Here is a 27,601-nt window from a genome sequence, read left to right as displayed (position 1 = left end):
CTGACCTCACATCACATACATACCTAAGCTCTTTCCAAAGACATTTGCAATTCCCTTGGCACAAGAAATAAGAACAAACAAAAGGCTCTCTATGGAAACCACCAAGCTCACACCAGGAAGATGGGTCACAGCCTCAGCTAGCGCTGGGCTTGGGAGTTGGGTACATATTTGATCAGAGAAATGTATAGTTAGGTTAACTAATAAAATCAAAAGATTTGCTCCAGGTTCCACACAGGTACAGCCGAAGCGATTTCAGGATTAGGGCTGTATGCAGTAAGCCCTTCGAGGCGGGGACCATGGCTCCTTATTTGCATGATGAGGTGCCCAATACACTTTTGAGTGCTATAAAGTAACCAGCTCTGCAATCTGAAGGCCACTTGACTGTAACTGTCCATTAGCTGAAGCGCTATAACAGGGGTTCTCAAACTGGGGGTTGTGACCCCCTCAGGGGGTCGCAAAGTTTTTACATGGGGAGGGAGGTCATGAACTGTCAGTCTTCACCCCCAAAATCCCGTTTTGCCTCCTGCATTTATAATAGTGTTAAATATTTTTAAAATGTGTTTTTAATTTAAGGGTGGTCGTATTCAGCCTTGCTGTGCAACAGGAGTCACCAATACAAAAGTGCGAGAACCACTGCGCTATAACACCAGCCTTCTTATTCCAAAAGCTCCTCTCCCTATGCCAGACCCCTCTCGGGTGCCGTGGCAGGTCAGGTTTGCATTGGGCCAGGATTGCTCCTTGCACATCCCCAGCCAGAGGAAAAACCGCACACGAGGAATTAAAAAGAAAAACTAAAAGTTTGTTGGCAAAACATCACTCACATGTGCCAGCACCCAGGTACCTGCACGCACAAACAAACCAAAGGGGAGGAATAAGAATACAAAGGGGGTTCCTTACCTGCCTGAACTTCCAGCCGTCACAGTGCTGGGGACACCTGTATTTAGGGCTGTTTGCCCAGCATCTATTTTTTGGGGGTGGGGGAGGGGGATGTTTGAGAGAAAAAGGCAACTGAAGACTCCAGGCCTTATAAGGATGCTCCAGCAGCAAAGAGGAGCTTGGGACCCTGTTCCAGCCCCTCTCTCCTGGGGACTAACCCTGAGCTCCCCCTACACTAGGGGAAGGGGGCTGCAAAGCCCTTGGTAGGATGGTGACCCGCCCCTAGGTGACTCGGGAATTCAGGGTCCCCAGGGGTGATTTTAAAAAATTTCTGGAGGAATCAGGGGCTGGACACAGCCTGCTACCCCCAGCAGGAGCTATAGGGCCAGGGTCCCTCCGCCTCCCCCCCATGCAGGAGCTATGGGGCCGGGGTCCTCCGCCTCTCCCCCCGCACAGGAGCTATGGGGCCGGGGTCCTCCGCCTCTCCCCCCGCACAGGAGCTATGGGGCCGGGGTCCTCCGCCTCCCCCCCGCAGTAGCTATGGGGCCGGGGTCCTCCGCCTCTCCCCCCGCGCAGGAGCTATGGGACCGGGGTCCTCCGCCTCCCCCCACCCAGCAGGAGCTATGGGGCCGGGGTCCCTCCGCCTCCCCCCCGCGCAGGAGCTATGGGGCCGGGGTCCTCCGCCTCCCCCCCGCAGTAGCTATGGGGCCGGGGTCCCAGCAGGAGCTATAGGGCCGGGGTCCCTCCGCCTCCCCCCCGCGCAGGAGCTATGGGGCCGGGGTCCTCTGCCCCCCCCGCAGGAGCTATGGGGCCGGGGTCCTCTGCCCCCCCCGCAGGAGCTATGGGGCCGGGGTCCCTCCGCCTCTCCCCCCGCGCAGGAGCTATGGGGCCGGGGTCCCTCCGCCTCTCCCCCCCGGCAGGAGCTATGGGGCCGGGGTCCCAGCAGGAGCTATGGGGTCTGCTGCCCGCCCAGCAGGGGCTCTAGGCTCCCGCCGCCCCTACCCAGCCCCCCCAGCCAGGGGCATTGTGGGAAGGGTCCCTCGGGCCGTGCCCACCCCGCGCAACTAACGAGGGGCCAGAGCCAGACGCTAGTAACCGGCCCAGGCACAGCCGAACCCCGGCGGGGCGCGAGCCCGCCTCCCCAGCCACGCCATTGGCGCGCTATGGAGACACTGGTCTCTCACTGGGCGGCTTGGCTGCCCGTCGCGCGGGGAGGGGGGGGGCAGAGAGTTCGGTTGAGGCAGCAGGCCGGACAGGGGCAGGAGTGGGGGTCTGCAGGGCCCGCCAGGGGGCGCTGAGGGACCTAGCCGGGCTCTGGCCTCCTGCGGCGGCGGCGGCGGCGGCGGGGCGGGGTGGGGCGGGGCGGGGCGAAGAGTGAGGAGGGGCAGGAGCGGGGCCAGGCCAGGCAGGGAGTGGGGTGAGGAGGGGCGGGGCAGGGGGCGGGGCGGGGCCAGCCAGGGCAGGGGGGTAAGGAGAGGAAGGGTAGGGTGGGGAGTGGGATAAGCTATGGGGTGAGGCGAGGCCAGACAGGGGGTGGCATGGGGTGAGGAGGAGGGGCAGGAGCAGGGTCAGGCCAGGCAGGGAGTGGGGGGAGGAGGAGCGGGCAGAGAGTGAGGAGGGGCCAGCCAGGGCAGAGGGGTGAGGAGAGGAAGGGTAGGGTGGGGAGTGGAGAGACAAGAATGAGGAGAGGCCAGGCAGGGGGTGGCATGGGGTGAGGAGTAGGGCAGCGTGGGGGGGGGGGGAAGAGTGAGGAGGGCAGGGGTGAGGCAGGGCAGGAGTGGGGTAGGGTGTGGGGTGAGGAGAGGTGGGGGGGATGAGATTAGGAGGGATAGGGTGGGGTGGGGCAGCCAGAAGAGGGGCTGGGGGCAGCCATCCCATTGGGGTCCCCATGGAGTGTGGGGTGTCGGTTGATGATGCCCCGTGCAGGTCCCGTGGGGGATTTATCTCTACCGAAGCAGGCTCTCTGAGGTATTCAGGTGTCCGTTCCATGATGCAATCTGCTCCTCAGGTGGAGTGGCCTCGTTTGGAGAAGGTGGGTTTACGTGTGATGCGGTTTGGACCGTGGCCTTTCTCCTCGGCGCACAGGCTGCCCTATCCACGCACCTCGCTGCAGAGAACAGCTTCCTTGGTGCGACTGGTGTGGCTGCTGGAGCTGTGATGGGAAACGTAGCGATCTATGAGTCCATAGCTGTCTGTCCCGTTGTTGAAGCTGATTGTGATGCACTTTCAGGTCTGCCAGCCGGACAGGTTAGTTCAACAGACACAACACAGTTACTACACATGCTGCCCACAACGCCCCCTCCCCACACTGACACTGTGGGTGGCAGAAGGCCAGGCTTCACAGAGCCTACCTGAAGGAATGCCAGGGGGCTATTTATATGTCAGCAGACAGTTCTCAACAGGAAATAGAAAGTTTTCCACAATTCAATGATTTCAAACCTAATTGTGCATAGCAAACCTGGTTCCTCTGGAGAGCAGCAGGGAGCACGAATTCAGGGATCATTATGCCCTGGTTCTGGGCCTTGTTAAAGAAATACAGACTATCTGCCCTCCTGATTGCCCCCTGCTGGCACAGCTGTGCCCTGGAAGGCCACCCTGCCAAGGCATGCTGAGAGTGTGAGGTGGCCAAAGCTGCAGGAAGAAGGAAAGTTACAGGCTTTGCCATGGGATGACAGCCCTTTGGTGCAGGTAGTCTAGAAGCCAGCTGAGGCTTAATGCTTGAACAGGGACATCTGAACCATAGGTATGCTCAGCAGGTTTGTGTAGCTCTGGAACTGGGGGAAGAAGAGTCCTCTCAGACTTGGTTACATTTCAGCCTGTAGCTGCTCGCTCCTCTGAGCTCGCCATCACCGCTAAGGCCAGGAAAGCCATCCCCGCGTGCTCTGAAGCAGAACGCAGATTTCACCTGAGGTACAGGCTATAAACAAGCACACTTTGTACCTCAAAACAAGAGAATTAGTGGAACTTTAAATATACACAACTTAGTGTTTATTAAAGTCATATTAGCAATGCCTCCCCCCCCTCCCCCCACGCTTTGTAAACATGGAACATTCTCCCAGGAGGCTTTCTGGACAATGGACCCTTCCCTCCTCCCAGCCCTAAGAGCACAGACAGGTTGCGGGAGCTAAGCTGGCAGGAGTCTGTGAGCAGGGACCTGGCTGCAGGATGTGATTTGCACACAGCAGGAGCCCACCCAAGCTTCTGCCCCGTGGGGCAGATCAGACATTGCTAGAAAGGGATTTTCTCCAGGGATTTTTAACTTGCCTGTTGCAAATTTGCCCCAAGGGGACAGGTGGGCTGGTCTGGAGGTCATAAGCCCAAGGACAACACACAGACTTGTACATAACCAACGCTCACAGCAAGATGGACTCACGTGTGATGTGTAAACACTAAATAAATGCTGATCTGCTGCCCAAAGCAGCCTGTGCCTGTAATTTGACTTCCCTTTGCCCAGTAGGATTTGGCAAGAGATCAATCTGCAGGTGTGAAAGGGGCTGCTGCCCCACACAGGGGTTCATGCTTCTACGTAGATGTTCTCTAGTCCCTTCCATTGCCAGCCCTGCTAAAGTGCACCAAGGGGTGTGTGTGTGTGTGTGTGTGTGTGTGTAATGCACCTTCAAATAACAAGTAGCTACAATATCGGATTCCCGGTAGGAAAACCAAACCACCTCAAAGAGATTCCCAGAGCAGCTCAGGCAAGGCCTGCAGGGGATGTGGTATCAACTGAGGTCCTAAAGCATCACCTTCCTTGGAAAGATCTTCTGCAACCTGGCTTCCAGACTGCCGTACTCAATGCCTCTACCCCAACAGCAATGGGACTGAGCAGGTGCGATGCTGGGGAAAGGCAGCCAGCGTCCCTGGACCTTCCAAGGTACCATTAACCACCCCCCATACATGTTAAGTGATTGAGGTGGTTACTAGTGCATTCATTCACACAGGCTGAGGCCCAGCACGAGAGGTTGAGTCCATATGGACTCACTGCCCCTCCCTCCCCAGCGTGCCCCAGGCCCTAGTCTGAGCAGTGTTACAGATGGCCACTGATGGATGACCAGAGCAGCCAAGCCCATATGATTAGCCTTAAACCTCTAGCACAACCTTAACGGGGGGGGGGGGGGGGGTAGAGTCAAGGGGATTCTCATTCCCACCCCCCCTTTGGCAGCCTGGAACTGGCTGTCGTGACACATTCCCCCTCTCCCCCCCATGTGGGATCATGCTGGATTGTTATTGTAGGGTTGCTCATGGATTTTTCGAGGGCACCTCCAGGGATCAAACTGAAGGGAGTGACTGGGGACTCCATTTCCTCGTTGTGCCCTAGCGAGATCCTCCCCAGCAGCACCGGCACTGCCAGCCCCTTTCTGCAGGACGTGGACTTGGCAGCACCCACAAGAAACAGGGAGGCCTCGCTTTGAGCTGAGCAGCCGGTGCCCCTGTAGTGATGGCCTGAGAGCGACACGCAGTGAGCGAGACCCCAGTTCCTCAGCGTCCCACAGCCCCAGCTGCTACATGTTGAGGAAGGAGAACGCAGAAGGTTCCCTGCTGCCCTCGGAGTCCCCGTGAGCCTTGGCGCTGGCAGTCCCAGTGCAGGGCAGTGTCCGTGGAACACGAGAGGCACATTCCTCCCCACCAGGGTTGGCTACTGCTGTGCCTGGAAGGGCCACCAGCTCCATGCCAGCGAAGAGGGAGAGGCTCTGAGGGGATGCGGCTGCCCCCCGCCTGCCATTCAGAGTCTCTGTACGCCTGGAATCCATCTGGGCAGCATCCAACTGGGGCTCAGGCCCAGTTAGTCTGCACTCCACCTCCTGCTGGCACCGACTGCCTGGTGAGACATCCCCAAGCTGCTCCCAGGTCTCCGCTTCTGTGCCCTGCTCTCCCACAGGGGCGGGCACGGCCGCAGGATGCGCATCGAATGCTGGGGCTTTCCACGTCTCCGAGAGGAAAGGGGCTAAGCTCACGGGTTTGAGAACGGTCTCTCCTGCCAGAGGCATGAGGTCTGTCAGCAAGTCGCGTGCATGCTGTGGGGAGCCCCCGGCAGGAGCAGAGGGATCCGTGTCCGGCTGTGATCTCTTGGGAGACGGGCAGCTCCTGCACAAGGCCTCAAACTGCCTCAGGAGCTGGCAGGGAAAGGGAGGAACAGAGCAAGGAGTCAGTGCAGCACAGCAGGGCCTGCCCCACAACTAACCCCTTCACAAGCAACAGACAGCCGGCCCCTGCCGGCCTGCTCCCCAGGGGGGCTGGATGGGGTTTTGGGGAGCCCTTTTATTGCCTGGCACTGAGTGCTGGAGGAGCGCGGGGTGTGCCATGCACAGTAGATCAGACATCAAGCTGGTATCCTGCCTGGCAGGATTCAATACCTGATGCTTTGCAGGGGGCTCACCACCCACACCATACCTGGCCTATTGTGCAATATTTCATTCCTTCTTTCCTGACCTGTGCAGCCACCAGCGGATGCCCTGAAGCATGTTATCTCCTCTAGGAGCAAAGTTCAGCCCAGTACGGGGGTGGGGGAGGGGAAATGACCCTGCACCCTCCGGTGCTCCCTGCTCCAGGGGAGGACGGAAGTAGCTGCGTCCGGCCCGGCAGCACAGAGCCAGTCCTTCGGGCTCGCAGGCTGTACTGGGGTGGGAGTGAGACACACGAGTCACCTTTGTTGCTTTGTTGGCCACGGGCCCGGGAGTTCTTTGGCTGAGCTGCTGCAGGTGTGGCCGGGTAATCCCGGAGATCTGCTCGTGGGCCAGCAGGTCGGAGCACAGGAGGGAGGATATGGCACACATGGACCTCTGGCGAGGACAGAAAAGAGCAGGTCAGAAGACAGGACCTACGCCGACACTGCAGCTGCAGGCAGCTCGTCCAAGCTGGCTTTAGTGCCGTGACACGCACCGGGGCGACTGCCTGCAGAGCTGCAGCTCCCCGATTCCCCAGGGCCCAACGTCAGCGGCAGAGCAAGTTTCCCCCGCCCAGGCGGGACCAGCTCCAGGGCCCCGTCGCTCAGAGTCCAGCCATGGGGCAAGGGGTGCTGGAGCTTTCGCCGTGGGAGCCCTTCCCCACTAGGGACTGGGCTGCACCCCAGCAGTGCAGGCAGACGAGGGCATGAACCAGCTCACAGCCACTGCTGACCCACACTAGATCCCTCGTTTCCTGAGCCACCTCCTCCCATGGGGCAGCCGGGGAGCCCCTCCACACTCCTGAGGCTTCTCGGGCTGCTCAGTGGGCCCCGTCTCCCCGTGCCCGCAGGGTGGATGCAGCGTCTCCCCCGCGCACCCACCATGCAGACGAGCTGGCTGGGGTCCTGCAGCATCCGACTCAGCAGCTCCAGCACCACCTCGCAGTTCAGCAGCCCGCACCTGGGGAGAGTGGGCAGCGCGCGGTCACGGCAGCTTCCCAGGCTCACGCAGGGGTGGGCTTGGCATCCTCAGCCTCTCCGAGATGGCAGGGAGCAGCCCCGTGACCTGCCCCCCAGGGGTCACTGGCTGAGCCCTCCAGGGTGAATGGTGTGGGGCAGCACCTTGGCGACACTCCTGGCTCCCCGCTCTGCTTTGCGGCCAGATCTGCCCATCAGACAGCCCAGGAAGGGGCAGGGGACCTCGTGCGACCAAGAGGGCTTTGGAGAACACCCAGCCCAGCCCCCTCTGGCACCCTGGCAAGGGTGGGGAATGCAGCCTCCCCCCGAGCCCAGTGGCCCTGGCAGCACCGCTGGGGGTGTGGAGGAGGGGACGCGGCGGACTCTTACTCTTTGATGAAGTGCTGGGCCTCCTCCCGCGTCAGGAAGACCTTGGAGCCCCTGGTCAGCGCGGTCACCAGGCTCAGCTCCTGCAGGCAGTCGCCCTCCACCCTGCCAGTGGGGAGGAGACACCAGCCCCGTTACCTGTGTCCTGCGAGGGAGGACGCGCTCCCGGCCCCGCTCCCCGATTCGAAGGGGCAGTGAGCAGGCTTCCCTGCCAGCTCGAAGACCCCGCTCCCCAAGGAGCCCCCCCGGCAGGGCATGGAGAGAGCTGGGCACTCGGCACTCCTGCATCCCAACCCCGCACCAACGCCGGCCTTGGGCAAGTCACTGACCCTGGCCACCTCCCACGAGCCCCAGCACACAGGCAGCTGCAGCCCCAAGTGCTGTCACTTTGCTCCGCCCACCCAGGAGGGGCTGAAGGGGCCCCCAGGCACTGGCCCCACCGGGTGAGACAGCACAGGCTTGAAGAACTCCAGCATCTGCCTGACTGCTCCCACTTCCAGTGCACTGAGCCGGGTGGCTGAAAAACTAGGGGGGGGGGGAAATGGGGACCCAGCACCCAGAGGGGACATGAATTAACAGGGCCCAGCGAGAGGGGAGACCATGCGCATTAAGGGACTTGCAGGGATACTGGAGAAGGGGGATTCTAATGGTTTTAACCCCGGCTGCACCCCTGCCACAAGCTCAGAGCCCTTCCTTCTCTCTCCACCCTGGCCCCGGCCACGGGCCCTCCGGCTCACCTCTCAGTAATGTTCCCCAGCTCCCTGCTGGCCCCCGAGGGGCTGTCGCTGCCTGATTTGCTGTAGGAGTCGGAGGTCCTGCTCAGCTCCCCATTCTCCTGCGAGGAGTTCTGGGAGCTGTGCCCACTGTCCGTCTCTTCCCAGCCACCTCCTGCCTGCCCAGGCTGGTGACTCACTATAAGAGAAGCAACAGCAGGAGAGAGTCACCCAGAGCCAGAGCTTCCTGCCTGCTTCAGGGATTGGCAGACAGCTCTGCCACGACCCAGCCTCCACCTGCACCATACAGGAAATGGTGGGCACTCCGGAGGAACCAGGGTTCTTCTTCTATTCCAGGCCTGGACTGTGGAACAGTGTTATGTGCTGCTAAATGGCAGCTGTGTTTCACCCCAGAGGTGGCTGCATTTCAATGCGGTGTGTGGTGATTCCTAGGATTTGCTGAGCATGCGGTGAGCCCGGGGGCGGGGTGGAAACGGCTAACGAACATTAGGCATTAGCACCACTGCATGGAGGAGTGTCATCCAGCAGCGAGAGCTGGGAACTGGCAGCCTAGACTCCTGGGTTCTGTCCCCAGCTCTGTCACTGAAGCTAATGTGTCCATCTTTAGAGTAGGACCAACCTTCCCCTCCCGGCCGGGGTGTCAGGAGCCCTAATTCGGCAGGGGTGATGATGCACAAGAGCTGTCTGCGGGAGCTACCACGGGAACCACTTTCCATCGCTGCAGCCCCACACACCTACCTCGCAGGCTGTGGGCTGCAGGAGCAGGGGGCTTTGGAGGCACCACACAGCTTTTACCAGGAGAAGGCGCCGTCACGGGCTGGTAGGCGTCGTCCTGCAGCTCCCTGGGGCAGGGAGGGGGGAACTCCGGGCTGGGCAGCACAGCGCTGGCGACCACCTCGGCTGCTTTCTGTATGGTGGCGAGCAGGGCCTCACCGGCGGAAGCTGGGCAAGCACAGGAGAGGCCAGGGCGTGAGTCTCTGTGGAGGGCTCCACTCCGAGGGCAGAGCTGCCACCCACCCTCGGGGCACCCCGCCTGCAGGGGGGGGAAAATTAGGCTGAATCCCTTTGCCCGCCAGGGGCTGTAGGGGCGTTGGGCTGGCGGACGGGTCTCTGCCAGCTTCAGGGAGGCTCGAGCTTCTCCCAGCCCAGCAACCCTGCCCACTCACTGGCAACAAGTGGTCTCTGAATCCAGCCTGCCCCGAACTCCTGAAACACTCCCACAGCTACTTCCCGAGGGAGCTGCCTAGAACAGCCCCGCACAATCTGGAGCAATGCTAGTTGGCACGAACTGGGCACTTAACAGGCATCTCAGCAGGGACGCCAAGGTATGGGCCAGGGAGACTGAAGTGCCCTTTCACCCCCAGCCTGGGACCCTGGGTTGGGGCTAAGAGACAACGGCAGGGTCTGGGCACAGGGAAGCTCACGCTGTTGCTGGCTGGGCTGTGCCTGCTTTGGGCCTATGGCACTTCAGTCTTGGCCTCTCAGCAGCACATCAGCACTGCCACCCAGAGCGTTCAAACGCCACGAGCCAGGCCCCAGAAATCACCAGTTTGGCTGGAAAATCCAGAGCTTTATTTTCACATAAGAAACGTGGGGTTCTTGCTCTTTGCCCTCTGGTTTGTGAGCACACGGGGGCATTTGGGTCGGGGGGGTCTCAAGATTTTCTCTGCCATGACCAGGGCTAAAAACTGGTTTCCTGTTTTAAATGACTGTAGAGCCTCCTCTAATCCCGGCCCCCGGAGTTGAGGATGCTCAAAAAGCACCGTCTGTTGGGATAGCAAATGTGAAACATCAGGACAGAGGGTGGGGGGGTAATAGGCACCTATATAAGAAAAAGCCCCAAATATCAGGACGGCCCCTATAAGATCGGGACATCTGGTCCCCCTAGTTGGGAGCTGTGGGCTAACCCCTGTGAGCTGGCGACGTGGCAGGGGGTGGCGCGGAGCCGGGCCCTGTGGACGGCACTTACGAGAGCTGCTTTTCTCGCCCGTGAAGCCAAAGCCTTGGAAGGAGCGGCAGGGGCTGGGCTTGGAGCCCATTCCTACGACCAGAGGCACAAAGCACAATTCAGAGAGAGAGACAGAGAGCTCCAGGGTCCCTCCCCAGGCTGTGCCCCCTCTGCCCATTACTGCACTCAGGGGCGCCCGTCCCGCCGCCGGGACACAGCCAACCCCAGCTCTGCAGGGGGCACAGAGCCAGGAAGCCACTGCAGCTAAACCAAACTCGGCCTGCGGACCCGACACAGGTGCTGCCCCCTGGTGGGGAAATGCTAGTAGTGCTGGGGAGCTGGCATGCGCAGCCCAGAGCCCTACTTGCGGCAGGACCACAGCCTGGCTGGCTGGAGGCTGCAGGGCTCCTTGCTTCGGTGACCTTTAGGGGTCAGATTTTCCAAGGGGCCGAAGGGAGCCTGGTGCCAACTCCCACTGACTCCCCATGGCAGCTGGGCACTTAATGCCCCTTGCAGCCCCCACCCCATTTTCTGACCCTCTGTTTGACGTGAGTCGCTGCCCAGCCCCATGGCACCCACCCGACGGCAGCTGCAAGGGCCGTTGCTTTCCCTGTTCTGCCAGCACCTCCATAGCCTCCAATAAGGATGCATTTGTCCTGCCATGTGAGAGGCCCTGCCTGAGTTCCCACCCCAGGCTCCCTTGGTGGGTGGGCCACGCGCTTAGCAACTGGAGCCACGGGGCCGCAGTGGCGCCACCAGCTGGGAGATGTGGCCAGCAGGGGCAGGGACCGGTTCCCAGCTCCCTGGGCGAGTGGGATTCCCAGGAGGATCGGGGGTGACAGCAGCGCAAGGTCGTTAGAGGGCGAGCCAGGGTAAGCAGTGAACTGCCCATGGAGCCCGACCGCCCCTTCCCAAGACTCCCCTCATCGACAAGCAGTGGGGGGGCGGGGGGAGTTTGCCCTGCTACTGTCTCAGCTGCACCTGCCCTGGGGATAAGGCGTTGCCGTCAGCGTCTTCCCCCTCCCCCCCCCAGCACCCGTCTCCAGGGCTGCCAGCTCAGCACCTCCCGGCAGTGCCATGAGCGGGGGGTGGGTGGAGGGAGTGTTCACACCAGGGTGCTGGTGTTTACCTGTTGGGGGAAGTGGCCTGCAGGGCTGAGCAGAGGGCGGGGGCGACAAGGTATCCGAAAATAAAGCACCGGCCAAGTCCTGCAGGGAAAGAACGGACAGTCACAGCCGGGAGAGGGCACTGGGCTCCCGGCCGGCTCAGCAAATCCCTGGCCAGTGCTTGGAGCAGGGGTGGGAGGGTGCCCTGAACTCCCCCGGCCCGGGCAGAGTCCTCTCCCCAGGGTCAGTCCCCTGGACGGGGCAGGGTGTCACTCACCTGTGCTGCTGCTCGGACCTTCTGGTACAAGCTGTTGCCGTGCAGGGGATCTGGCGGCCCCGCGAACACTAGAAGGCAGAGGGTGAGGAAGGGCTGGGTTAGTGCAGCTGTGTAAGGTCTAACGGGCGCAGCTAGAGGGGTGTGCCGGGCAGTCATCACATCACCGGGCAGTACCATCCGCCCTCCTGCAGCTCCCCACCTGAGCCCCCCGACGGCTGCACCAAGCTCACAGCCGGTGGCAGGGAAATCAAGAGCACCGGCGGGATTTGGGGCTGGGGGCCTTTCCCTCCGCAGTGCTTTCCCCAGTCAGCGCGAGGCTGGAGCAGCGCTGCCCTCGGCTGGTCTCTCTTCTGGTAACAGTGCTGACCCCAGCCCAGCCCCAGGGACACCCAGGTGCCCTGTTACCTGCTGCTTCCTGGATGAAGGTGGAATTCCTTTTCAGCTGCTGGAGGAACTGCGAAGAGCCGTGCGTGCACATATACAGCAGAATCTTCAGCACCTGGAGACACAGGAGAGGCTGAGCAGTGTCTGGGGCACCAGAATTGGACACCTGGGGACTCACTCGGCTGCCTGCACTTCACCAGACCAGAACTGTTTGGGGGCTGATGGAAAGCACCAGGTCCAGACTCTGGCAGGGCGCAGACCCGGCGGAAGGAGTCAGTGCAGAGTCTTCGCTAGGAATGTCCTGACACCAGCCCCTCCCCACTCACACCATGGGGGTGGTGGCGCCTGCCCCAGCCTCAGACCCCCCCTTTTCCTGGGAACATTCAGGTCCCAGGCCATTGCGGAGAAACTAAATGAATTCTTTGCATCGGTCTTCATGGCTGAGGATGCGAGGGAGATTCCCAAACCTGAGCAGATGAAATTCAATGTTGATAAATGCAAAGTAATGCACATTGGAAAACACAATCCCAACTATACACATAAAATGATGGGGTCTACATTAGTTGTTACCACTCAAGAGAGAGATCTTGGAGTCATTGTGGAGAGTTCTCTGAAAACATTCACTCAATGTGCAGTGACAGTCAAAAAAGCGAACAGATTGTATATATATTGCCTCTATATAAATCCATGGGACACCCACATCTTGAATACTGTGTGCAGATGTGGTCGCCCCATCTCAAAAAAGATGTATTGGAATTGGAAAAGGTTCAGAAAAGGGCAACAGAAATGATTAGGGGTAGAGAACAGCTTCCGTATGAGGAGAGATTAATAAAACTGGGACTGTTCAGCTTGGAAAAGAGACGACCAAGGGGGATAGGATAGAGGTCTATACAATCATGACTGGTGTGGAGAAAGTAAATAAGGAAGTATTATTTACTCCTTCTCATAACACACGGACTAAGGGTCACCAAATGAAATTAATAGGCAGCAGGTTTAAAACAAACAAAGGAAGTATTTTTTTCACACAATGCACAGTCAACCTGTGGAACTCCTTGCCAGGGGATTTGTGAAGGCCAAGACTAGAACAGGCTTCATAAAAGCACTAGATAAGTTCATGGAGGATAGGCCCATCAATGACTATGCCAAAGGCTGGGAATGGGCGACAGGGGATGGCTCACTTGGGATTGCCTGTTCTGTTCATTCCCTCTGGGGCACCTGGCTGGCCACTGCCTGAAGATGGGACACTGGGCTAGATGGACCTTTGGTCTGACCAGCGTGGCCGTTCTTATGGAGGTCCTGGCACCCCCGAGCTCTCGCCTCCCTCCCGCCTGCATCCTAAGGACAGCCCCTGGTGCTGCGCTCCCCCTGGCAGCGCCCAGCTGTTCGGTTACCTTCAGCTTGACGTGACAGGAGTTATTCTGCAGTCGGTTGAGGAGGTGCTCCAGGAGGCACTGGCTGCTCCCTGGGGAGTCGTAGGAGATCTCTGGGAGGGTGCAGTGTTAGAGAAGTGACACTCACTAATGAGCAGCCGATGTCAGGTGTGACGTTATTGACATAAACTGGGACCATATAGATCATTGTTGCAACCAAGGTCCTGTAGTGGCACCCAAATCTTGTATAAAGGGGGTCAAATGGGGTGTCTAGGACAAGGTTATGGTTTACTGGTTATGATTATGCTGTCTATATGTGTGTATCAGTTTTGTAGTTGAAGTTATGAATATTGGCTCTATACTGTCTGTATGGCAAACTTATGCTATGCTTCTGGGTGACATCCCAGACAAGCTGAGATCAGCTCTGCCTAGCCTGCTTGATGGCCCATTAAGGACCATCAGCTATACAATGGACCCATTGAGAGAAGGCAGATACGCCTTGTACCTCAGCAAAGTATGCAGGGACTGGCCCATGTGACTCCAGACTCCATGTTGCTGTAATTTTCCACAGTAAGAACAAAGAGGTGATCTTACACCTGGAAAAGACTATATAAGGCTGATGCCTGATCTCCATCTTGTCTTCAATCCTGCTTCTTACCTCTGGAGGAACTTTGCTACAAGCTGAAGCTTTGAACAAAGGACTGAGGACCCATCCCAGCGGGGGATGTATTCCAGAGACTTGATTTGAACCTGCAGTTTATTCCATCGCTGCTGCAAGCCTGAACCAAGAACTTTGCCATTACTGTATGTAATTGATTCCATTTAACCAATTCGAACTCTCATCTCTATCTTTTTCCTTTTATGAATAAACCTTTAGATTTTAGATTCTAAAGGATCGGCAACAGCGTGATTTGTGGGTAAGATCTGATTTGTATATTGACCTGGGTCTGGGGCTTGGTCCTTTGGGATCAGGAGAACCTTTTTCTTTTACTGGGGTATTGGTTTTCATAACCATTTGTCCCCATAACGAGTGGTACTGGTGGTAATACTGGGAAACTGGAGTATCTAAGGAGATTGCTTGTGAGACTTGCAGTTAGCCAGTGGGGTGAGACTGAAGTCCTCTTAGTCTGGCTGGTTTGGTTTGCCTTAGAGATGGAAAAAACCCCAGCCTTGGGCTGTAACTGCCCTATTTGAGCAATTTGTCCTGAGTTGGCACTCTCAGTTGGGTTCCGCCAGAACCGCATTGTCACACAGGTTAAAGGCCGAGGACTCCAAGGGTCAAAGGATCCTGCCAGTCCCTGAGCCATTCCCACTCCTTGATCACTGCTAATGCAGCTTCATCACAGTTAAGCAAAGAACAGCGGGTCTCCCCTCCCACCTTCGCCCCACTGAAGCCCTGCCCCCCTCACCCCACTGCATAATCCCCTCCACCCCCCAAAATACCAGGGTCTTAAACCTGCTGCACCTGCCTCCTCTAGCTGGGATTCACAACAGAACAGTCCCTCTACATTCTCTGCTCCTTGCACCCGCAGATCTCAGAGCACTCTGCACACGTCCGTCCATCTCTCAGTATCCCAGGAAGAGAGTCAGGCCTGATTTCTCTCCTGAGCACAGCTGAGGCACAGGGAGGTGGAGTATCAGAGCAGGGAAGAGAACCCAGATCACCAAACTGTCCCCCCACCCCTCCGCTCTAACCACTAGTCCACGCTCTCACCATGGAGTGCGATTCCAAAGCACTAGTGATCCCTGCTTTTAGTAATGGAAATATCTGACACTGGCCTTGAAACTTGCAACAGTCTCTTATCGCGCCTCTCTCGCACACAGCTCCAACGCTGCCTTCCCAGCCTTACCCTGGGAATAAAGGATACTTGTGATTTCCTCAAACAGGTACCCAGGGCATGGGACGTCGTCATCCGAGGTGCCTTTCATCACAGTGGGCAGCTGAAAGAGACCAAGCCTACACTGTCCAATCAGGGGTAGAGGGGCGGACCCATCAAGCCCCCTTTTGACATCTCACCCCAGCTGTTAACGCTGTCCCCAGGCGCACGAGATATCAGTGGGAACAGAACATCTGCTCCCGTCCCGTCCCCCACACACGCCCACAACTCCAATGCGCATTGTCCATGTGCTGAAGGCACTGTCCCCACGATCCACCAAGACATAAGAGAACCTCCACGCCCCTCACATCACAGTCCTGAGGACAAGCAACTCCCTCAGCTCTCTGCTGCCAACATTAGCTGCCTCCTAGGGAAGCTAGGACAGCCGGTTTGGGAAGGACGTGTTACACCGCACCCTACGAGACGTGAAGCCCTAGAGAAACGTTGGTCAAAGCCTGGCTCCACGGAGACTCCAGGTCCCAGGCTCTGCCACTCACATCCAGAGGGAGCATCACATGCTGGGCCTGATCACCTCCAAGCTCCCACCCCCAGGTGAAAGCAGCTGCCTTCTGCTCCACCAGAGGCTCGTTACTGTAGGTCCAGGCAAGTCGCCAGCACAATCTCTCAGATGGGCAAAGTCTGGACAGGTCCCCTCTTGTCCCAGCACCACCAGGTGGGGTCACGCGGGCCCTGGATCATAGAGATTTCCCACACTCAGCGCCTGGCCACCCAGGGAAAGCCCAGGAGGACGCAGCATGCCTCTTAGTCCTCCCATACGGGGCAGGCTCCTGAATTTGTTGGTGTGGAATATCAGCCGGGCCCAGGCGACACCTGGGGAGAAGGCGCTTACCCTCCCCCGGCCCGGGAGGCCAAAGGCCTGTAACAGCCCAGGCTCCTCACCGCGCCATGGCGGAGCCGGGAGGCAGCACGGCCCGTCTCCCCTCTGGGCGCCCTGGGACAGCCCGAGCCAGAGGCCGCCCAGCGCAGCCACTGCGGGAGCAGGGGCAGCGCCACGCAACAGCAGGGGTAGTGACATCACTGGCGAGGGCGGTGACGTAACAGAACCTCATTGTGGTAGTGACGTCACAGAGAAGTCGGGGCGCGATGACGTCACGCGAGCGTGGTGACATCACCACTCAGGATCCCCCCGATTCTTCCCCGGCCCAGCCCCAGCCCCGTTGTCCCATCAGGCGGCTGAGGCCGGCCCCCCAGGCGGGACGAACAACCCCCGGCCCGGCCCCCGTACCCGGCTCAGGAAGCCCAACCGGTCCCGCAGCGGCGCCGCCATGATTCTCTCTGCGCTCATCCCGCCCTGCCCCACCTGCACCCGGCCTCGTCTTCTCGCCCCCCAGAACCCCTGCCCGCCAATTAGAGTGCGACTTCCTCCCAGCTCAGCCAATCAGCACCGGAGGAGGGTGGGGCCCCAGGGGGAAGCGACCGTCACCACTGACGGCACCGACGCGGGCATGAGAGAAGGGCACTAATTAAAAGGCAGCTCGTCCAATCAGAAGCCCCCGTGTCAGAAAAGGGACCAATCAGAAGGAACAAAGAAGGTGGGCGTTATTCGTAACCATCCCAAAGCCTCGTCTGGGTAGGACGGAGCCGTGAGAGGGCGAGATGGGGCGGTGTTTAGTTGGAACCAATCCAGAGCCTAGAGCGGTCTGATGGACAGGACGCTGCACCTCTCAGAGGCCATCACTGGGAAGTCTTTAGCCGGACCCAATGGGAGAGTGCTAGGAGGTTTGACGAGCAGCGAGACGAGCCTATCAGAGCCCGGTCCATCATGGCGGCGCCCAGCGAGTAGAGACCCGGCGATGTCAGGCCAGGGGGTCTGGCTGCGAGCCCGGGAGCGGCTGCGGCGCTTCCCCGAGCTGCTGGCGGGATGTCGGGACCAGGTGGGGCCGGGCGTGGGGGGGTCTCCCCAGCCAGTGCCGGCCGCTCGGCCCCGTGCCCGGGAGAGCCACAGCGGCGCTCTGCCCAGGGGACTGGATGCCCCGATTGTCTCGGGACAGGCCCGATCGTTGGGGCTTTGTCTTATATAAGCGCCTATTACCCCCCACCCCCGTCCCGGTTTGTCACACTTGCTGTCTGGTCACCCTGCCAGCAGCCCCCCCCCAGGCCTGGGGAGTGACCACTGGCGGGAGCCATGGGCTGACCCCGCCCCCAGGTCTAGGGGTGAGAGCCCCAGACTGCCCCCGCCCCAGGTATGGGGAGTGACTAGGGGTGAAAACCCCGGGCAGTGCCCTCGCCCCAGGCATGGGGAGTGACTAGGGGTGAGAACCCCGGGCAGCGCCCCCCTCTTGTCCTGTCTAGGTCCTGCTGGGGGGGGGGGGCAGGGTGCCTGACTCAGCCTGTCCTAACTCTTGGGGTTGGTGACCCGGCGAGAACAAGGCCGGGTGTGAATGTTACTATGGCGCCGTGTGATTTTAGGCAGCGGCCTACGGAAAGTGTGTAGCTGCGACGACCACAGGCCGTGCCGAGCTGCGGAAGGACGTGTGCATGAAGGAGTTTGAGGCCCTGAAGGCGTGCTTCACCCAGGCAGTATGTTGCAGGGAATATCTGTACACACAAAAACTCGGGGGCCACTCTGCGGGATGGTTCTTGGAGGGGGACAGGCCTGGAGAGTTCAGTGCTATCATGTTTATACTCTCTTTGGTGCAGTACCATAGGCAAAACATGGGTCTGGGGAAGTAATTCTCAAACCTAGGACTCATGCCCAGGGCATCTGAAGTCTAATACGTCAGAAATGACCACTGTAGCGATAGTCTTGTGGTTAAGGCTCTGCACTTGGGATAAGGAAATCTGTTGTCAGCTATGACTCAGCAAGTTACAGTCTGTGCTGCAGGATAACAGTGCCCCTCAAGCACAAGGAAGTTGTGAGAATGAACAAATGTTTGAACTACTCTGACACCATGGGATAGTACAAGTACAGAGGTAGAGTGGGGCTGTTTTCTCCGCCATGGTGACTGGTTCTGTTGGTTAGTGTGGGTAGCTTATCTGGCAAAGTCCTCACAACAGAGCAGGAACTGGATGTTGTAATCAGAAAACACCAATCCTCTTCCTCCTAGCTTATCTGACTCACTTCTTTTTACAGGCAAAGAAGACAATGAAGTGAATGCATTAGTAACAATACAGGGGACTGGAATCTAGATTTACAGTCCTGGCTGGTGTCTGTCCAGCTGTAATCACGTAGTTCCAGGACAGAAGAATTTGCATAATCTAATTAAATCAGAAGGAAATGGGAGCCGAATAATGGAATACTCAACTCTATTTCATGCAACCTCCTCCCCCAGCTGTTTCAAACAATGCATGTAAATAGATGTTGGGAAACTTTTTTTAAATAAAACTCCAAAATCTGAGTCAGTGTTTTAAGACCTGCTCTTTATTCTACAATTTAACTATGCAGTCTGGAAAGGGTAGCAAAAACTGCACTAAAACTAAGCTTCTATTCTAATGAGTGGCTACGCTCCCTTTGTTTGCTGCAGTACACTTAGCCTACTCTCAGATGGCCCCATTGTTCTAGAGCTAGCTTTGGTCATGTGGCTTTCCTGAGAATTTAGGATTCCATCTCCCCTTCCCACAGGGTCCAAGGAATGTTAGGGTGGGCAGAAATGCAGAATAGGGCACTTGAGAGAGGGTTCTGCTTTAGCTCACGAGATTTCAGTATCTCTGCCCATATTATGACTAATGCTTAAGTTCAGCTAAAGCCATGGTACGCTAAAGAGCTGCCCCACTACAACTGGGAACCTTGCTGCTAAACCTCCACGTCCCATGTGAATACAGGCTTTCAGACTGCAGCTTTGAAAACCTAAGCACTGAAACTCCTAAGACGAGGGAAGAAATAGGCCAAGGTTACAAACCATGGCAGAGCTCCTCATCTAGCGGCTCATGTTACCCTCAAGGCTGCCGGGGCCCTCGCAGTAGTGCAAGGACACTAGTTACGTTTAGAGGGTTAAGCACAGGGCTACGGAGGAAATGCTGGGTACAAGGATGAGTAAATCCAAGCTGCAGCTTGATAGAGGTGAGGGAGGTGCTAGCTAATGAAAAGCACTCCGATAAGAGCAGGTCACTGCTTGGGGCATGAGCGCCCCACTTTACACTGCACTCACCCTGAAGCTAAACAATCAAAGTGGCATTTCATGAAATCTCCCAGTTGGGGGCACACGGAGCCCCTCCCCTCACCGCCAGGAGGAGCCCAGCCACTAGCTGCAGCCATGGCAGAAGGGACGCAGATACGTCCCATGCTGGACAGCAGGAACTGCCCCCCCAAGGGCCGAGAACGGCTTAACGGTGCTCGTTACAGCAAGAAGAGTTCAGCTCAAAATGCTTTAACTTATTTTATTGATTGGCCTGGCGTGGCCACTCCTCAGCCTTTCCCAGCTGGGAATGTCTCATTCACAACACTGGCCAATTCCAGGTGCTGAGGAATTTCAGAATTATCTTTGGTCCCTTTGTGGTCGGCAGGCACCTCAACAGCAGCACGTGGTCCCCCTAAACTGCTGCTCACATGGTGTAAGAGAAACAGGGCTCCCCGTGCCAGGCAGGATCGCAGCACGAAGCTGACAGAGGCCAGGGAGATCCCTGTACACAAGTTAGGGGCAAGCAGGGCGGGTGTGCATAGGGAGTATTTAGTTCCCGCCCCCAGAGCTCCCTTAGAGCTTTAAAGGGCTAGTTCTTGCAGCGGGGGCAGACTTTAGATTTGGCCATGAGCAGAGGAGACTGCTGCACTGAAAGCACGTGTCTTACTTGCATCTGACGTCCACAAACGCTAACAATCACACGGAGGCCGTTCTAGGGCCTCCTGCCCCAGAGCAGAAGTTACAAGAGTCCCAGATACGGGTTAATTGTGCTTTGAGACAGGGTCATGGAGGAACTCCAGAAGACTCCAGCTATGGCAGTCCCGTCTACAACAGCCACTTCAGGATGCATGCAAACGCCCCTCCTGAAGATGTTCAGCTGCCACAGCGATGTAAGCACTTCAATAATTGGCCGACTTTAAAGACCAGTCCCAATCCTGTTCTTCCCTTTTAGGAGCTCAGAGTTCTCTACTCTGAAGGCAGAGTCATCCCCCCTAGTATTTCTCCTGGTAACCAGCCCCCATCACAACAGTTACATAGTTCCCGCTTCCAGGAGGTTGATTGGATATGAACGAAATGAGGCGGAGTTACTGAAGGATTCCGGACAAACCCCGACTCTGCTGAGGTCTACAGGCTCCTGGTAGGGCGGATGTCAATCATTCTAGTGAAAGCTGGGGGATTTTTTTCTTACATTTGGCAGTCAAGGTCTCTCATTTACCACACTTTAAAATTTACTACTGATCCCCAACTTTTGAAACAAACCAATTCTCTTAAGAGGTTCCTTCCTCTGCTCATGTATACGTTACCCAAGTGTCTTGATTACCGACCTCAATGGATTTAATTACACGTTGAACAATTGCTCTGGGGGATACAACTATACCAAACAGAACATGAACTCTGCAAAGGGAGAAGAGAGGTAGGTACGATTCTGAGCCAACCCTCCATGACACTGTCCCTTGAAATCATACGCTTTCATTCCCTGATATCTGCTACTTCTTGCTGGAAATCTCAAGCCGTTTTGAGAGGGGAAGAAGGGAGTCTGCAGTTCCCAGCACAAGCCCCTTCATGCACTTTGGGCAGGAATACTCCCGTTGAAAGCACAATCTGCAACGTAACCGCCAAGGAAGAGAAGAAGGTAAAGCTCTTCATTATTACTAGTATGTGGCCAACTGAATGATCCCTGGGAGGAAGGAGCAGCACAACAGTAGCCGTTGTGCTTGTTTAAGGCAGCATCGGACATTAACTACACTGATATTCCTAGCACAAACTTCAGCCCAACACACGTAAAGCTGACGGAACGGCTTCCCATTGGGCAAACGGACCCCAGCAATAGGCTAACCCAGTCCTAGCGGCCGTATTTCCAATGCGGATCGCAGCATTCCAGGAGAAGTGGAGCCGTGCGAGCTCCCCCTCTCGAGGCCCAGATAAGTTGGACTAAGCAACTCAATGCACTTATTGGAGAAACATTTGCAAGGAGACAGTTTGAGCAACCTGGGGATGTGCCTCAATACTGAATGGGCAAATTGGGGCAGGACGGACAAGGCAATTCAACATGAACCAAACAGCACAGACCCTTTGGGAATGGGGAGGACCTTCGAAAGCCAGAGGGCAGTCGGAGCTTCTCTTTCTGGGTCACTGACTCTCCAGTCACCCCCATGACAAACACGGGCAGGACGTTAACATTGAAGTAAATGGATGGGCCATGGCGGCCCCCAATTCCATGGAGAGAGTAGTCTGAGGTCAGAATCAGCCCGAGGAGTGTTGGGGCTGAGTCCAAGTGCTGCTGGGTTAGACTGTCAGCAGTCGTGTATGCAATTGGAGTCCAAATGGTCGCTTGCTACGCGGAATGTTGGATACCGCAGACATTAGGAGCGATAACGGCTTCACCACCAATAGAGCAAGGCCGGGTCTCATCACACCTCCTCCTCTGCCATTTGTTTGATCTGCCGACTGTGAACCACCTGCTGGGCACCTTCTGCTGCCTGGTTTAATCTGGTCTCCAGGGCGCTGCGGAGGTCGTTCACTTTCACATCCGGAAGAGGGTTGAGACCAATGATGACACCTTCCCTCACCTCAGTCTCCTCCTCCAGGCGAGGCGGCAGGTCCCGTCTCCTCCTCCGGAGGTCCAAGTCAGCCTGCAGTTTCAGGTCCCGGTTTGGTTTGACGTTCTCCTGGCCTGGTTTCTGATCCGCAAGGGGGGCTGCTCCCTTCTCATGCTTTAAGGCAACGTCGTTCTCAAAGGCATTCTTCCCAGCAGGATCTTTGAGAAGTTTTTCATCCAGGACCTTTTGCTTGTTCAAGTGGCTTCCCTGAGGACCCTGCTCCATATCCACTGCCTTTTCCCGGAGAACTTCTTTCTTAGCCTCCACTTTGCCGGCCTGATCGACCTGGGAAGCCTGCTGCTGCTTGCGGCCAGCTCCATCGGCCTGGTCGTCATTTCCAGGTCTCGGACGTTCCTGTTTATGCTGCACGTTCTCTGCTACTTGCAGTTTATTTGAAGAGTCCAATGGACGTTCCAGATCTTTGGGCTCCTCTTTATTTGCTGGTTTGATTTTAGAGTCCGCACCAAAGACTCGTTCTGGACCCTTCCCTGCTGTCTCCTGAGCTTTGACAGCCCTTGGCAGCTGTCTCTGGGTGTCAGTGACTGCTCCTGCCACCACCTCTCCAGCTTCCAGGGCACTCTTCTTCTCTTGGCTATCTCCCACAGCTTTGGCTTCGTGCCCTCCCCCCACTTCCTTGGCTGCGGGCTTCTCTGGATGGTTTCCTGCACCCTGGACTGCATGTTCTATGTCATTGGCTTGTCGTGAATCATCGCTATGAAGTGGATCCCTTAAGTTCTCTCGAGAGTTTTTAACGACTTTGTTCGCCTTGTTTTGTGGGACCTTCCCACCCTTAGGAAGAGCCTCAGGAATTTTAGACCCAGCTACACTGACTTGAACAGGAAACTTCATTCTAGGTCTGTGCACAGCCTCTTCCAGACCATCTACATTCCCTTGGTGTTGCTCCACTAAGTCAACAGGCTGATTGCCAGGCCCTGGCTGAGGAGGGTCCAATATCTCCTTAGGAAGGTGCTTTGCAGCAACATCTGCTTTAACATCTCGGCCCTCTTCCTCGTTGCTCTTTGTAAGAGGCAGATCGGGCTCCTGGGGTATTTCTGCTGCAGAAAAATAAATGAAAGTTCTTTTTTAGGGAATGCCCAGCAGCAGTTTTCCTTTTCCACAGTGCACCTGCATGTTCTTCAGAGCTGTCAACGTGCCAGCCCCAGAGAGTGGCAGGTGTTTGTGAGCCACATCCTTACCTTGCTTTGGCTTCTCATCACCTCCCTCCTCCTGCCTCTGCTGGTGCATTTCCTTATGCTGCTCTTCAATCACAGCGAGCAGTTTCGCCTGCTGGTCTAGTAGCTGCTTTTGCTGCACTTGCTGTTCTTTAATCACCTGCAGCAGGACGGCGTGATCAAGCACCTTGGCCTTCCCGGCTTCTAATGGTTAAAAAAAAAAAAAAGGCAGGGGGGAAAAGAGAAGAAAATGAAGCTTGCTGGGAGCGGCAGAACAGCTCCTCACATTTCCTGTGTTTATTGGGAGGAGAGGGATAGGTGGGTACATGCTTCTCCCCCCAAAAATAACGCTTGCACACAGTCTAACCACGTAACGATTCATTTCGATAGCTATCCTCCTCCTCCATATCTGTGACCCACCGTGTTTTGCTGTAATACTTCGTGGCCATAGCCAGCCTGCGATACCCTTCCTCACTTAGAGCAGTGCCCTACTCGGACAGTCCCACTGCCATGGGGGGAGCAAGGGCATCACAATACGGCCCTCTATCAGCAGCACAGAGATCCTCCACTGAAAGCTCATAGCAGCCAGATGCAAATAAGTGTGTGTAGGGGGTGATCTGTCTGATCGCCCCTCTTCCCCTCCCACATACAAAAGGAAAGCCAAGGGCTCTGCAGCGAACGTGCACAGCCAGAGCAGACAGTGGCAGAAGCGACACTGGGCAATGTTTTGGAGGCTGCTTTTCACACAAAAGGCAGGAGACTCAGAGTAAGACTGACCAGTGCACGTGTATTTATCCTGGAAGGGGAGAGGTCTCTGAAGCAAGGTGGTCGAGAGATAAGGGACAGTCAGCGGCTAACCAGATTCAAAACAAGAGGACTTCTGCTTTTTAAAACCCTTCTCTAATCCCCAAAGGGGCAGATGGATAGGCAGTTCTGACTGCTGTCAGGGTCTGCGATGACCTCTGCCGGGGCTTAACATGGCAGTTCTAGCTCTGACCCCTGGAGAGAATTCATCCATTTTAGTGGGCCTAGAACATTTCCTCCTAGCTACTGTTGAGCAAAGACGTATCATTCTGGGCCAGGAGTCCAGCAGCTCATCTGAACCCTACTGAGAGGGCGCCCAGCCCAGGGAGCCTACCAGAGCATTCGCACCCAGACGTGGAAGATCTGCACAGCCTCCAATGCGTGACATCTGATTCTAGCCTCTCAAATGGGCAAGGGCTGGCTGGAGGTAGGGCTGGGAAAATGCCCCTCTCTTTTCCCCAGACCTGACCCCCACACTGCGCTTTTATCCTGAGCAGGTAAGTGATGTCTAACAGCAGGCACGGGCTCCGAAAACCCAACACCGCCGCCCCAGACCTGGGTTGCAGCTGAACACCAGCAATCTAACACACGGCACAACCCAGGGGCTGGGTGCTCAGGTTTAGCTGTCCTGGGGTTAAAGGTTGTGGGAGCCAATGTACAGCTTTGTGGAGAGGGCAGAGGGACTAGATTACCAGTCTGAACTGGAGTAAATTTCAGCCAATGAAATCTGAAGTGAGCGGTGCTCACAAACAGGCGAGTAGAGGACGCAGCAATAACGTATCATAAGACTACGTTAAACCAGGACGAAAATCCTGCTCACTAGCTCTGCACAGACACACAGTGGGGGAAGATCTGGAGAACACACCGTTTCTATTTGAATTGACGAGTTAGTTTAGTGCTCAGAAGTCAGGGCTTAACAACACGGACTTGATTTGAGCCAGGCACCGTGCAAGCTACATGCAGTGTGCAAACTACGCAGACACCCTGTCTGTATGGAGACATTACGACATCTTTCTTCTTAGGAAATGCACCCACTGCATATACTGCACAGTGCTAACCTGTCCTGTGCTTCCCCCCACCCCCGACACGCCTAGTGGCATTTCTCCAAAACTCTCTGGGAGTTTCCAGAAAATTGCACCCAAAGGAATTCATGGCAAAGATTAACAGCCTGTAAAATGCCATTTAAATTAAAAAGGGAAGTTGTCCTGCTAATAACCCACAAGATGAATAAAGGGGAATATTTTCGGTGCACAGCAGAATGCTATAAAACAAACAGCAACTTTGGAATTTCCCCTTATATTCCCATTTACAAAAGCTCCATTATGGGCGGGGGAAGTGAAATCACTGGAAGAGTGCAGTTTCCTTCCCCCCATGTCTGTTTACTTTCAGCACTTAGCTCGGCAGGGCAAACAGAAGTCCTTTCTACTCTCACGTTCTGGGGACTGCACTCCACTAGCTCTGCATGGTTAGCTTTGGGTAGCAATGCTGAAGGAGAAGGTTTCAAGCCAAATCAAACTGGTTTTCATAGAGATTTTTGAAAGCCTATGTAACTCCTCTCTCAACCTATTCACACCCCCAAAACCCGCTGGGCTGCTACCCCATCACACTCCCTCTGATCCGAATGAGAGTGGAGGGAAACGTGTCAGACCCTGACTCGCTTTGGGGGGGTTTAACACACCTCTGATAAAAAAATATCGTAAGCGATTTAACAAAAAAACGCAGAGGACTTGGGCATCCCGAGGGGCCACGGTTCAGGAGCTGGGGAAGGAGCCCAGAGAGAAGTTACTGTCAGTGAGGGGCATCCGTGCAGGAGGCTTGTGGGCCCTGGCTGTACCACCACCATTTCCCCATTTGTTTAGGTGGGGGATTCAGCTCTGTACAGAGGAACGGGACAAGTCCCACACACCCTCTTACGTGCCATTAAAGCCCAGAGGCCTGGGGCTGACTCTCTGCCCAAGGCTGAAGGCGAACACGTACGCTCATGCAATGCATTCACAAGCCCAGAGGCCATGCATGTTACTCGTTCACTTGCACTTGGATCCTGGGATTTTAAACCCTCCTTACAATTCAATATGGTTCATACCTGCTACTAGCTTTTTAATCTCAGCTGTTTCAGGCCCATTGAGATGCAGAAGGAAGAGAAACAGATTAGGAAAACCGGGATTTTTCTTTTCTTTTTTGTTTAAAGCAAACGAACAAGTCAAAAGCATCAAATAATCTTTAGTGGCAGGATATGGGGAAGGCACCTTCGTGAAACGGCCAGATGAATGCTAGATTCTACAGACTTTGCACAAACAGCCACCTAAGCGCGTGTCCCGCACACGCACTGCATACGTGCAGCCTCTCAGGATATGGCATGTTCGGTGTCACCTCATCCAAGCTGCAGTTAGCAGGGTACGCATGATCTGTTCCCACGACGGAGATTCCCTGGATGTAGCCTAGCGTCATCCAGCAATTCACGGGGCCTGCAGCTAACCTGCTCTCGGGCTGTTCGGGAACCTGGTCTGTTCCAGTAACACAGGTGTGATCTGGGCACGGGTTACACAAGGGCTGCCGGGGTTGAGTCAGTCTCTCAAGTCCACCATGGCGAGAATGTGAGCAACTGGGCGCTAGCAGCGGGGACCTGCCACCAGACACGAGCCCTGGGTCTGAGTCTTGGATTTTGCCATCCCAGATTGGCAGATGCTAGGAACGTTCCGGGGTCTGTCTACACTGCAGCTGGCAGCCTGCTCCCCTGTGCAGGTAGCCGGCCACGTGCTAGCCCACTAACAATAGCAGTGTGGCCACAGCGGCCTGGGTGGTGGCTCTTGCTAGTCACCCGAGTACAAATCCACCCGAGTCCCTGCTACCTTGAGCAGACTGGTGTGTCTCTGCCCACCTGTAACGGGAGAAAGTGCCTTTGGAGGCCCCCGCTGGGCTGGCTGAGAGGCCATAGGCTCCAAACCCTTGCAGCGGTGGGAAGAGCCAGCCGGCCAGTGCGCTCTTCTTGGAGAAGTTGAACTTCACCAACCTACCTGTGTGTCATGAGCTAGCATGCAGCCACGCGGGCGGGAACAGGATCGGTCGAAGGATGTGTAACTCCCCACAGCAGAGTTCACACAGCCATTTCCCACTGTGCTTTTATTCTGGCTTCGCTCTTGTTCACCCTGGGGCCTCGCTCTGTACTCTAAGCTTGGGCGGGGAAGGGGAGAGAGCGCCAGGCCTACAGTCCAGCATGGGTCACGGCACCAACAGGGCTGGCGGAAGTTTTGCATTGAAACATGCCATCCTCTCCTGGAGTATTTAGCCCTTCGAGACAGACGCTAAGCACTAGAGCCTATAGCCGCTGGGCCCCAACCCATCAGTGGTACAGTGGAGTTCCAGATGGGTCGCGGGGCTGGGCCGGGTCCCAACCCCGGAGCGGGGCCCAGCCCCACAGGACAGGAGTGTGAGTGTGGGAGAGGCTCGCTCTCCAGCGCCTCCCCTCGGCGCCTGGCCGGGATCAGGGCTGCGGTGCCAGAGCAGAGGGAGCATGCATGGAACGGCAGGTAGCAAAAAGCCAAAAGGAACCACCGGCCTAAAGTTACATGATCCCAACCACCACGGCCAAACCGTCTGGGCGGTACAATCTCGCTGTCCCTCGCATGCCACCTAACGAGGCAACGGGCTCC

The 27,601-nt window shown here is 56.6% G+C and overlaps 3 protein-coding genes across 12 annotated transcripts in view; all 3 read right to left on the bottom strand.

The window, feature by feature from the left end:
* CEP131 (centrosomal protein 131) overlaps positions 1–1,381 on the bottom strand; it is a 28,128-nt gene extending 26,747 nt beyond the window's left edge. The window contains exon 1 of one of the 3 annotated variants that reach the window (XM_008167668.4): positions 898–1,381. The gene's annotated coding sequence lies outside the window, so the exon portion shown is untranslated. The remainder of the gene's footprint in view (positions 1–897) is intronic. The other 2 variants (XM_024104658.3, XM_008167669.4) reach the window with 2 other exon arrangements.
* A 2,466-nt stretch (positions 1,382–3,847) lies between these two features.
* On the bottom strand, positions 3,848–16,755 carry TEPSIN (TEPSIN adaptor related protein complex 4 accessory protein). 6 transcript variants are annotated; one of them, XM_065563751.1, is made up of 13 exons: positions 16,618–16,755; positions 15,288–15,360; positions 13,441–13,532; positions 12,071–12,164; positions 11,666–11,733; positions 11,412–11,490; positions 10,304–10,375; positions 9,073–9,276; positions 8,338–8,512; positions 7,604–7,705; positions 7,139–7,217; positions 6,519–6,653; positions 3,848–5,987 (listed from the first exon to the last, which is right to left on the bottom strand). In XM_065563751.1, the coding sequence occupies exons 2-13, from the start codon at positions 15,346–15,348 to the stop codon at positions 5,376–5,378; spliced, it is 1,773 nt and encodes a 590-aa protein (XP_065419823.1). In that variant the 5' UTR covers positions 15,349–15,360; positions 16,618–16,755; the 3' UTR covers positions 3,848–5,375. The 6 variants fall into 6 exon arrangements, with proteins under 6 accessions (XP_065419823.1, XP_008165889.4, XP_065419822.1 ...); XM_008167667.4 differs by having other exon boundaries at positions 16,543–16,743; XM_065563750.1 differs by lacking the exon at positions 16,618–16,755 and adding an exon at positions 15,794–16,395.
* A 2,865-nt stretch (positions 16,756–19,620) lies between these two features.
* The window catches only part of SLC38A10 (solute carrier family 38 member 10), a 47,226-nt gene continuing 39,245 nt past the window's right edge, over positions 19,621–27,601 (bottom strand). For 2 of the 3 annotated variants that reach the window (XM_065563748.1, XM_042840947.2), the window contains 2 exons: positions 23,172–23,351; positions 19,621–23,030 (listed from right to left, as the gene is read on the bottom strand). In XM_065563748.1, the coding sequence (XP_065419820.1) occupies positions 21,787–23,030; positions 23,172–23,351 (1,424 nt within the window). In that variant the 3' untranslated portion in view covers positions 19,621–21,786. The remainder of the gene's footprint in view (positions 23,031–23,171; positions 23,352–27,601) is intronic. The other variant, XM_042840948.2, reaches the window with a different exon arrangement.

The sequence above is a fragment of the Chrysemys picta genome, chromosome 12 (genome assembly GCF_011386835.1).
Source record: "Chrysemys picta bellii isolate R12L10 chromosome 12, ASM1138683v2, whole genome shotgun sequence".
NCBI lineage: Eukaryota > Metazoa > Chordata > Testudines > Emydidae > Chrysemys > Chrysemys picta.
The sequence above is the reverse complement of the archived record's forward strand: the minus strand, read 5'-3'. Positions and strand labels throughout refer to the sequence as shown.

Excerpts from the sequence above, each read along its gene's own strand:
- TEPSIN (XM_008167667.4), bottom strand. The coding sequence starts at position 16,602 with ATGAGCGCAGAGAGAATCATGGCGGCGCCGCTGCGGGACCGGTTGGGC. Across the intron at positions 11,734-12,070 it reads CTTCATCCAGGAAGCAGCAG|TGTTCGCGGGGCCGCCAGAT; the intron begins GTAACAGGGCAC and ends TCTGCCTTCTAG. Across the intron at positions 8,513-9,072 it reads TGCAGCCCACAGCCTGCGAG|TGAGTCACCAGCCTGGGCAG; the intron begins GTAGGTGTGTGG and ends CTTCTCTTATAG.